Genomic DNA, 12654 nt, shown 5'->3' with positions numbered 1-12654 from the left:
ATGGAGAAAAAAAAAAAAAAAAAAAAAAAAAAAAAAAAAAACAGGTGCAACGGAAAAGGAGGAGGAAAGAGAAAAAAAATAATAATCAAAAACAAATTCAAGCACACAAATATAGGATCGAAAACTAAACTGAACAGTACAAAATAAACATTTGAAAACATAATCTAAAATAGTTATCTTTTTTCACGGTAAAACAAACATAAGACTAATAATCTAAAATGGACGGAAAAGAGTATTGACACAGCAGAAAACACTAAAGTAGGTAACACCCCGTCACCCCTCTAAAGCAAACACATTGATTGCCTCTGTTTGGGTTTAACCCTTTCACAGCCAGACCAGACCAGACCGACTTTCGATATTCTCCAGTCGTTTATCTGGTTACGACACAGACACCAATCCTTGTTTGTTTTTTTTTTTTTGTTTTTTTTTTTTATTTTAATTCGATCACAGTTTTTAAAAAATGGATGACCGTTTTATAAGGATAAACAATTTATGTTGGATATGAATCAAATGTATAACATAAATATGTACATACGTACATATGTATAAACACATTTCTCACACACGTCCATAAAATTTAACAAACACACACAGTCACACTCGCTAAAAGAAAAGCATACAAACAAACTCCACATACAAAACCAATATTCAGTAACAGACATACAAATTTAACACACAAAACTGCACCAAATCAAACACAGCAGGGTAAACATAAGGTGAGAAATGTAATCACAAATGTACCCAACGACCTTTAACCTTTAATAACTGGAAGGTGATAGGAGAGAGAGAGAGAGAGACAGGGAGGTAAAGGCAGAGAAGTGAAGGTGAGAACGATACGCTAGATGAAACGTACAAGTAGGGTTGAAACCTCGTAGCATTGCAAGGTGTAATATTATAAAGAAACGAGGAAGAGGAAGGGGGGGGGGGGGGGGGGGGGGGGGGGGGGGGGGGGAGAGAGAGAGAGAGAGAGAATGGTGAGAGAAATATAATTCTGAACGAAATGTACAAAAAGTAGAAACGCATAAAGCAAGATATATCTAAGGGTTCTTAATGTACCGACCGAGGGGGGTGGGGGGGGGGGGGGGAAAGAAGAGAGAGAGAGAGAGAGAGAGAGAGAGAGAGAGAGAGAGAGAGAGAGAGAGAGAGAGAGAGAGAGAGAGAGAGAGAGAGAACGTAAGGTAAGAGCAACGTAAGGTAAGAGCAAAGAATCGTGATTATTTTAATAACAGGAAAGTTGGTGGCTCACTCGGAAGAGTAGTAAAAGTAACTTTTTACTCTTACAAGTCAAGCGTTGTTGAGCGCGGTCAAAGGCCAGTCGGGAGACAGTGGTCCAAAATCTCTAGACCTGGCGTTTGCGTTAATTAGTAATGCACCTTACACACACTATTCTGCTCAAATCAAAAATGAATATTTTAAAACAAAAACAAAAAAACAAAACAAACTTGAGCTTTTATATAGCGCAACATCCACTGAACGTGCTAAAGCGCTTTACACATAAACCTGACTGTAAGCAATGATGTATATTTGAAACATCGCCTTACAAAAGGACGCATATCAAGGCAAATTTACTGCAAGAAATGGAAATGTGATCCAAAAAGCTTGTCGAGGGAACCAATGAAGCACTGTACAGCGTATTGAGTATGGTTAAGTCGCGGAATGCGCTGTACGAATATACACATTATTATACTATAATTCCATTATTCTATAAAACTGCATGATATGTAAATCCCACGATAAACCGACAGTGTACGAATGCCAAACACTTCATGATGGTCTATCCAGCAGTGTCAGAAACAAGAGCGAGCAATCACATTCTCATTCTTTAACTTATACATCAGAAACAGGTCGTGGGCGGTAGGCAAATACGACGCTTTTTACGGTACATGTGAACAGACCTTAACTGACGGTTCGGCCCCAGTCTGTGACATCGACAAGAGCTGTCGTGTTCATTAAGGTAGGTGGGGATGATTAGTAACACCAAGACAACGAGATCAAAGGACCAGTTGACAGTATAGCCAATAGCATGCGGTATCGTATGAAAAAAGCTAATATGGAAAACGAGACAACTCGCTATGAAATTTGTCACGTCTAATGACGAAATTATCACCCCCTTTTTCACTGATGTTGTACCGTTCAATTAAGGCCCAAGTCCTGATCAATAACCGGTATTCGATACAAAGAGAACATTGAATCTGAAAGGCGATATGTCTTAAAAGCTACAGGCCATTGAAACAGTCGCGTTCGATAGAGAGTGCTGGAGATTACGGCGAATTGGTTAACTTTAAAAAAATATAATAATGTATTTTATGGTTTTCATCCACCATGGAGGATTAAGATAAGGTGCAAATTTCTCAACTCGACATGATTTTGAACAGTCTATTAAAAGATTCATTTGCTTTGTCTAGAGAGAAAAAAAAAAGATCGATTACAGCCGTTAACACAAAGGTATAGGCAATATAATATGACAGGTTGCACTGAACAAGACATATTACATACCAAATCCCACCAGAGCATAAGGCTCAAATTTCCAGCCCGAAACAGAAGTCGTAAATAATGAGGACAGACCCGGAGATGAAGCCAACCCATGAAATAAAAACCTCAGCTCTGACTTGGGAAAGCTGATGAACACCCAGGCCAAGGTCAGAAGAATCTGGAAGGATTCTACAGAGACCATGTGCTCCAAAAGGATCGAAGGGGAATAAGTGTAATTAAATAATGGAGACAAGGTGGTTACTTTGAGACAGGTGATGGTGGTGGTGGAGGGTGTTGAGTCACAGGCACTCTGACGAGAGTGAAGCATGAGGAGGTCGCAAAGAAAAGATACGCCCAAGCATTGTATTCCTGTAAAAAGACATCACTTACACGCGACTCCTATGGCCAGGACCACACAGATGTCGTGCCGACTTGATATGTAGGCCTACCAACAACTACAAAAGATGAGGAGTACTTGCAATATGAATTGTTAGTTGCACTCAAAACAACCCCGCCATCATTGTTGACTTATGGAAAAAGAAAATGTGATGCACGAGGACGTGAATAATTCACGGAGTTCAGAGCGTCTGGAAATCATGTTTAGGACATTTATCACATAATTATCATCTCCATTAATTAAAGCAACTTTTATTGGGTACTTTTGAAAACTACTAGTGACTGTAAGGTTCGGACACCCCCCCCCCCCCCCCCCCCCCCCCCTTTGCCAGAAAAAAAAAATATTAAAATTAAAAAATAAATAAATAAATAAAAGTATTTTTCTTTAATAGCCAACCAGAGCATAACACGAGACAGAAACCACGGTGAGTCTTTAAGTCGTCTGCACGAGACATACTGACATACATGTACCACTGTTGTATTTGGCCATAATGGATGGCCTTGTAAAGAAGGGCGACAAGAACGTAATGCACTGCACAAAAAGGATCATTGAGGATCACAATTACCGTAGTGTCTTGACCACCTTATTGGCGGGATTCGGCTTTACTATTACTCTTACGCGTTAACATAGGGAGAAGAAATGGCTTCAACTAGTCCAATCGCTGTTATTACAACTGTGTAGTAATCGCTGTTATTGTAATATTGTCATCATCAACATTCACCCCATTGGCACCACGCCCCGAGACTACTGATACACTACCACTGTCCTTCACCATGTCGGTAGTACATCAGTGACTTCTTCAACTTCTTATAGGGCTAGACTAGCGGTACATACGAGAACGACACAAAAAGACTTGAGTGTTTAGTCAGTGAAATGTGTTCTGTATCCTGTAGTAGATAATGACCATGTTCTACAGACTAAGGACATAGCAAAACCTTGTAGAACAAGGAGACTGAACATGGGGCTGGTTGTCGACGATATTAACCTTGTACAGGCGGTTTAAACTGGACATTCTGAGAAACCTATTCCGAGTCATAGCCACGCTCGCTGCGCTAGGTAAAACGACCAGGTCTGTAATTCAAACTAGATGAATAAAGGTTAATTAATTAAGAAGAGAATCGGACTTGACGTTAAAGGGTTAAATACGTATATCATGCAATAAACGTGTCTAAGGGACAATTTATAAGAAATACAACGCCGAGGTCCGCATGTGTGAATTGAAATGACAGGTTTCAGCTGGTGAGAGAGAGAGAGAGAGAGAGAGAGAGAGAGAGAGAGAGAGAGAGAGAGAGAGAGAGAGAGAGAGAGAGGGGGGGCGGGGTGAAAACGGGAGCAGTACATTCAATTCTGAAAACTTTAAAAACAAAACATTAGGGCGTGATTGGTCTGCTCTTGAGCATAAATGACTTGTGTTTTCTAAGCAGATTACCGAATCAATATATAAATTTAGGAGAGTGCCGTTTAAGCGGTATGACTTTGTGGAAATACATTGAGGCTTCTCTGTTGCGTGGATTAAAAGGAGACTGTAGTTGAAGATTGAGCGAGAAGACAACTAATTTGATTTGCTAACAAAGATTCGAACTAGGAAGAAGGACACTGGTTCGAGCACCCCCCCCCCCCCCCCCCCCGCATAAAAATTAAAATATTAATATTAGATACTTTTTTCTACGTAATGGTTTTAAACGGTTACACTACTTTCTTTTTTAATCAATACCTTTTAGAGACCAAAGCTTCTAGACCTTAGCATTCACCAATTATATACACACATTAAACCACTGACTTATTCCAAGCTAAATGTTGAATTAAGGCGAATAGCATAGAAAAATGGTATTAACCCTTAACAGTCAGGGTAAGATTCCAATTCCACTTCAAGCTGACATCGTGTCATACCGTTTTCACAAAGAAGGCTTCAATGTCACGTCACATCGTTGGTGAAAACGGTTTGGGCCAACAGTCAGATAAGCGAGTGGAGAAAAAAATTGAAAAATGAAAAGAATTCTGATTCAGCCACGCTGAGAGAGTTAAAGTTCCACTCGAAGTCATAGAATCTTGAGTGCGAGGCCGTTTCCCGCTTCATACTGTATTGTGAATGTACTTCCTTGGCAGCTTACGGTGTGAAACCAACAAAAGGGTTAAGATCGTACCAAAGGGGTTGCTGTCATGCGTCAACTAGTCACGTGTAAACCAATATTGCCGTACCCTGAAAACACTTTTTCTTCCCTCACTTAGGCCAGAAAACTCAAATTATATCGATCATTAGGACCACCCCCCCCCCCCCCCCCCCCCCCCCCCCCCTCAAAAATTACTATGTATAAAGCTCGAAATTCTTATTACTTCATTGCAACTTCAGGATTGAGACTTTTTTTGTTGTCGATGATAAAATGGGGACTTATCAATATTTGATCGTACGATAATTGAATTAAAAGTTGTCTGGACAAATTGAGAAATAAAAATGCTTTTTGCCACAAAGTACACCAGAATCGGTAGTGGGTGGTTGTCATGAGTCAACTATTCATTCATAAACAAAAGGAGGGGAGGGGGAGAGTGAGCAAGAGAGTAAGAAAGGGAGAGAGAGGGGAGAGGAGCGAGAGAGCGGAGGGGGTAGTATAGGCCATTCGGTGCACGTCGGTACGGTATGTGTATTGAATAAACAAGAGTGTGAATCGACAATTACACAATACATTAGGAGGCGTGTATCGATCTATGTAAATAGAAAAGTAAAAGAAAGAAAAAAATAATAATTATAAAACGGCAGCCAGTCTTTAAAAAGAAAAATTAGAAGAAGAAAAAAAGATTTTAAAAAGCCAAGCATTGATTTAGTGAAATTGTCGATTTGCCAGAAGGGCATAGGAATAGAGGCGGCATGTCGAATTAGTCAAAGACCGTGTTTAAACTATAACGTAACGTACATCAAACAGTGTATATTCAACAAATAATGGCGTTTATTTACATTCACTACAAACATAAGTTAATTATCACTATAGTTTCCCCATACACACAATGCTGTCGGGCATATAACTACTCGCCCCCCTCTCCCCCTACCCACCAAAAACTAATTATATACTAACAGCCATACTTCGCGGTGATAACCACACCCTTTCACTATTAACTTTGATCAAAATAAGGAAAATGTATAAAAATGCTATACATCAATAACAAGGGAAAGCATTCTCAAGTATTCAGTGGACGCAAACATTGTGCTACTTAGTATTGTTTACTTTCTACAATATTCATAATTTCAGACCAGTCTACTTGAAAACCTAAAAATTCGTCCTGTTTAGGAAGGTGAAAATTGTAGTTGCTATTGTTTACCATAAAACCCAACAATATACCCCCCACTAGGATTAAATACAATTCAAAAATCCTTAAAATTATGCAGTCTGGCATCACATCTCATTTTCAAGAGATGCTCATGAAGTCCTGAAACCGTAGTAAATTTTACGATTATTATTTTTTTTGTAACAGTAAGGAGATCTGTTATTTCATTCATCGATCCATCACCAAAGCAGGAGGAGTATGACAGGTTCAAAAATGATCTTTATTCATTAGGTTAGATCTATCATAAACACTTATTCCCTCTAATATCTGATTGTGTATATTCATGCCGGCAATAATGCGCTCAATTTTCCAATGATAAAATATGACGTCGTTGAAATTTGCTGTTTCTATTACAGGTGTCACGGTTTATACTTTACTGCTTTCAAAATGAAACAGAAGATAGACAAATGGCGCTTTAAAACGCGGACTTTATAATCATGATTTATCTACTCTTGCGTACTTTAAGGTTATTTAATGGGAGGAGGGACGACGATGATGGGATTAAAGAATCAACCCCATCCACCTCCTCCCCTCAAATTTCAACACCCAGCTGAACATTAAATATAAACTAAACGAATTCCAAACAATATACATTCACGAGAGATCGCTGCGAATTTAGATGCCAGAATTGCAATGAGACACTTGAAATGATGATGTAACAAAGATACATGCACCGATAAACAATGTAATGCTATGTAGTCGTGATTCATGACAACCAGAATACATGACAGACATGTCACATGACCGAGAAACATGGCAATAATAAACAACCATCCTAACAAAGGCGTGTCACATGACCGACAAACATTGTAATAACATACAACCATAATGCCAACAATAATAACAATCTTATTATCACCCAGTCACATTCCTAACCCCTGGCAACCGCTTGGACTCGTAGGAGATCCCCTTGTGAATGCCGTTCGGCTTGAGGGCTGTATAATAATTGGTTGAAGAGTAAAATAAGGGCTCTATATTATACTACTGTGACCCAAGGGGTCATAGTGTGCTTTTGTTTTATTGGGTTGTATTCCGTGTAAAACTCGGTGCTCTTTATTGCCTGGTCTTTCCGGTCGGTGTGAAGTATAAAGTATATTATGTTACCCAGATTAGCATATCAAAATACTAAACCCAAACACCCTACATGGATAAACTTAGTCACTTTGGCATGTTTCTGGCAATTCAATCTCAACGAGTCCTTAGTGGAGACCAGTAAATAGAAAACACAGCTTTTAACCCTTTAGACAGTACACAACTCTTGGCAACGAAGAGCGAGGTTGTTTTGTTGTTTTTTTTTTTGTGATTTATTTTTGGTCAGTGAAAAGTCTACATAAAGCAGCGTAGTACATTTCTAGAATATATTTCTTATTAAGAAATTTGGCTTATACTGCGGAAAATAAAACGGCAACAATGAGTATTACTGACAACAGTATTGGCTTTCAGTTCGAATTAACAATTTGTTTTATTTGGCCGTAACCATTTCTGAATCTGAAGCCACTGCGTATTAATTTTGTTTTATTGATATGAAAGCAGGATCTGTTTATTTTAAGATTAAAATTGTGATTAATTTCTAACCACTAACTGTAGATATGTTATTTCATTATTTCATCGTGACGGAAGCTTTTATAAAGGACATGGTTTTAATCCTTACTTACGTAGTGATACCACATGGCGCTTGAAGTGGTTAGGGCATTATGTTCACATTAAAAACTGCCGAAAGCCAGTTACCTAGGATACCTATTGATGTACCTAATAAATATATGACTGATCGCATTTAAATTAGAACAAAGCGAATACTAAACAGATAGATCGATGGAGTGTAAAAAAGCAATATAAAAAAGAATAGATATAACAGCTGATAAAGAACAACTACTAATAACACTAATACTAATAATAATAATAATAATAATAATAATAATAATAATAATAATAATAATAATAATAATAATAATCATCATCATCATCCAATATGATCTTCAGTCTTTAAAACAGGAGAGTAACCTGTGAACATGACATCCGTAAGAGATTGTCTTGTCAAAACATTCTACTCGCCCTAGTCTAGTCTTTTATTTAATTAATTCAAAGTATTACGTCACAGAAAAGATAAATAAAAACATCACCACACCCAATCACTTCACTGACATCACAAACCACCTAGTTCAAACAGATGGAGATTCCTATCGCACGGTGTTGTGTTTTCTCTTATCGCCTAAGCGACGACGAAAACATTCCACACAATGCTAATCCCAGTCAACAAGTGCCAAAAACATTCACGATCAAGTTGTAACATGCATCCTTAATCTAGAAAGTGCTTGTCGAATATGTCACGATTATCATAAAAATAAAACACATACACAATCACAACGTACAAAGATCCACCCTCCCTTTAGCTTGAGCGTTTCTATACACCGTGATCAGCACCATAAGAGCACAAGGCGCCTTACAAGGGGTCCCAAGTCAACAGCTAGACACAACATGTTGGAGACACGATGCATTTTAAATGTTTCCCCCCACAGAGACAACGCTGGTACTGGCCACATACTGAATGCGAGGAGAGAATGTGAATAAAATGCCTCTTCAAAGGCTTGAACTATGCACCTCTCAGAGAGGGCCTCAAACCAGGGACCTGACGATTCCAATGCAATTGGTATACTACAAAAGACCACAAATCAGCACGCCACTACAAACAAATATTCAAACTTTTTCTGTTTTTCAACCCTCTTCTTCTTCGTCACCCCCCCCCCCCCCCCCCCCCCCCACCCACTCACACCATGATCTGAATCTGGCGCCAGAATAGATCCATTACGAAAACATTTAAAACATGTACATTAAAAAAAAAAAAAAAAAGACCTCTGAATGACTAACAGAGCGAGGAATCCACTGGAAAAGCCAACCAGGTCAAAATTTTTGTCTTAAATTGTCATTACGGACAGTATTGCGTTGGTTTGAGAGTATTTCTAGTGACCAAAACAATGTGCAAACAAGCATTCCTCGTGACACATAAACTGCCGTTTTAAAAGTTCTCTGGGATCAATTTCAACACCAACTATCAACTGTTACTCACCTGTTTGTGCATCTCAACGTTAAGTCCATATGACATCTCGTAGTACTGAAAAATAAAATAAAACATGTTTTAATTGAAGGTTCGCAAAAAATCGTTTGTTTCTTTAAAAATAAGGCACAGAGTACTGACATTACAGCTGTGGCATTGTACAGCAAAAAAAATAATAAATAAATAAATAAATAAATAAATAAATAATAAATAAATTAATAAATAAATAAATAAATAAATAAAATTAAGATTAAATAAGAAAGATAAAACAAACAACAACAACAAAAAATCAACCAAAATATCAAGTGAACAAAACGTTATACATCAAAAATGGGAGAGAGAGAGAGAGAGAGAGAGAGAGAGAGAGAGAGAGAGAGAGAGAGAGAGAGAGAGAGAGGGGGGGGGGGGGGGGGGGGGGGGAAGGGAAGAGACGAAACCTGTTTAGAGCCATCTTAAGAAAATCGTTTTTGCCCTTTACCGTTAGTTATGATATTATTAAATTTCTGTCTTGTCTGACAAAGAAACATTTCAATGTTTAAAACAAATCACAAGCGTGTGGCAAATCAACAGAGAGAAGTAATGATTGTAGTTGTTACGTGGGATCGGGGATGATAATTGGATGGATAAATACAACGAAAGGAGACACGAGACGTCAATAAATCGCTAAATACAATGTTTTTATCAACACAATTTAATAATGGTTTCTGTTGTCGGTCTTGATATTGATGATGAGAGTGATATTGATCGTATAAATTAAACTACGTATCATTATTATAGAGGGGCACGTGAGCACGCCTATGTATTGTGTATGTACGTGGGAGGATTCTTACATAAGATTTAAAAAAAATAAATATAATACATTGAATGCGGATTACGACACACTCGTGTAGACAGGGTGAATTATACTAAAAAAAAAACAAAAAAAAAAAAAACATATGACCCACTATCTTATTAATATAAAATCAACTCCACTCTAAAAAAAAACACCCAAAAAACAGGGACGTCAAATACTTAGAATTAAGCATCTCAACCAAAGCTCCTACTCGACCAAAACCCACTCAATAAAATATAGAAAACACGTACATATTGTAACTAAATAATAATATCATCCACTACAAACGTCATTATTACTCACACATCACTCTCAAGAGTGCTCACCTACACTTCAACGATACTTAATAAACAAAGATACAAGTGGACGGTCAGTGCTATCATAGTAGTAAACAATGTCTGAAATCTAAACACATCAAAATATAATATAATACTAGGGGCAAATTCACCATGAACGTGACAAGACGATAACGTTATCCCAAAAAAAAGATCTACCACAGATCCTGTTCAAAATTAAATCAATTTAACCATCCATTATTCAATGATCAAACTTTCAGAGGAATATATACTACTTTAAATTTTTAAAAATAAAATAACCTGAAATAACTTTTAAGTTCCACAAACGTACAAGTCGATGAAGAAACGAATTGTTTAGTAATTAATCACTCACATTGGTCATTATAGGACAATTTAATTGAGCAGCCGGGCCAGCGTGTTGGCGGGGAAGAGAATTTTGCTATCGGGGGCGGGTTGTAAGAATTCCACGAATCTAACTAACGAAACAGTCGGTTAGAAAAAAGTAACAGCACGTTTGCATTACACGTACATTCTAAAATAATCATTAAAAAAAAAACAAAAAAAGAATACGACGAAAGCACAAGAACAAGAACGAGTAATAAAAGAAGTGGCAATCATAACCACTCTCAAAACACTTTGTATAAGCATAACGTTGTTATACAATACTGACGTATATTGACTACACAATTATTGTACACTTTTTTTTTGGCCAGAAAACCCTTACTTCACATGCCAATAGATCAGGACGATGTACAACCTGTCAAACAGCCGTTAAAAAAAAAACCTCAAAAAAAAAAAAAAAAAAAACAACAACAACAAAAATTACGACTCGGGGTTTAAGTTTTTCTCTGATGACAAAATGGGCGGGGACGTATCTCAGTCGATATGACAATAAGAAGAAAAAAACACGTATTTTTAGTGTACAGTTGCATTGTACAACTGTTGAAATGTGGACAGAAGATGTGAATGCTTGTAATCCCAATTGACTTCCTGGGTCTGAATCATTCCTAACGTAATGGGGAAGACCGAAGACAGACGTTCCGTTCCGTACCGGTGACATTACATGGATAAGAAATAATACATTATGAATTGAAAATGATACACCCAACGAAAAGTCATCCGATATTCGGATTTCAGCAATCTGAAAATAGAATGTTTGGTGGACAAAAATGTGTATTGACGGCAAATTATACCGGCGTGAAGTCAATTCAAACCCATAAGCTGTGATGCTGAGAAGCAACGAAAGAAGGAAAGACAACAAAAAATGTTCATGACGAGGAACAGCCAAGCTCTCCCCCCCCCCCCCCCCCCCTCTTCAATCGTTTCTCCATGAGATTGTCTATCTCTCACATCTAGTTATGACCGCCAACGTATTTTCAGACCAACTCTATCAAAATGGCAGAAACAGTCATGCGACTCGGCCTTCATTGAAGTGCATTATCCGGAACAAAATCGAACGCCGCTCAATGTAAAGAGTATAAAAAGAACTGACGTGCCTGGTTACATAAACAGACACAGAGGCTTCATTGTAGGTACACAATCCTCATTGTCAAACAAACGCGGAGAGGAAATAGCATCGGGTAATTTGAGAAATGAACACCATGCCATTCAGAACAGGTAAACAACAGACTGCAGAAACTTGGGGGGTGACAGCCGGCGAAGAAAGGAGGGAAAGAGAGGGAAAGAGAGAGGAGATAGAAACAAACACAAATAACCAGATAAACAAAAAAGGTATATCAAATACACGCGGAGATAATTGAATTGAATCATGAAGAGGAATGAGAAGTCTAAAGCTTATAACTATGAAATCGATTTACTCCAGAGAGGTAAAAGGGACACCACACGACTGAATGGCATATGCATCTAATAACAATAAATACCGATGAAACAACTAATTAGATTATTGCGGAGAACGAATGCTATGCACATAGAAGGCAAAGGGGGAAAGCACACAGAGAGAGAAAGAGAGAGAGAGAGAGAGAGAGAGAGAGAGAGAGAGAGAGAGAGAGAGAGAGAGAGAGAGAGATTAAAACGGCGCAGGAAATAAAATAGAAAATATGTTGGCGTTGCATGCTCATTGTTTTACTACTTAATGAAAATCTAGAATAAACGAACAAAAATCACACCAAAAAAAAATACCAACTTTAACAAGAGGAACGGGTAAATGAATCACAACTGCAAAAAGCAACGTCAGTCAATGCATAGAGGGATATTCACACCAAAGAAAGAATGGTAGTTTAGCCTTAACTAGCAAACGCCTCTCGATCCTTTTGAATGGAAGGAAATG

The 12654-nt window shown here is 37.9% G+C and overlaps 1 protein-coding gene across 2 annotated transcripts in view; it reads right to left on the bottom strand.

Annotated features, from left to right (window-relative positions):
• Positions 1-12654, bottom strand: part of LOC144964706 (transducin-like enhancer protein 4) — a 64785-nt gene that overhangs the window by 40364 nt on the left and 11767 nt on the right. For both annotated transcript variants that reach the window (XM_078899245.1, XM_078899246.1), the window contains exon 4: positions 9252-9296. In XM_078899245.1, coding sequence (XP_078755371.1) covers positions 9252-9296 — 45 coding nt within the window. The remainder of the gene's footprint in view (positions 1-9251; positions 9297-12654) is intronic.

This window comes from Berghia stephanieae, chromosome 2 (genome assembly GCF_034508935.2).
Source record: "Berghia stephanieae isolate SIO BIC M18660-M18661 chromosome 2, UCSD_Bste_1.3, whole genome shotgun sequence".
NCBI classification, from domain to species: domain Eukaryota; kingdom Metazoa; phylum Mollusca; class Gastropoda; order Nudibranchia; family Aeolidiidae; genus Berghia; species Berghia stephanieae.
This window is presented reverse-complemented; position numbering and strand designations above follow the sequence as displayed.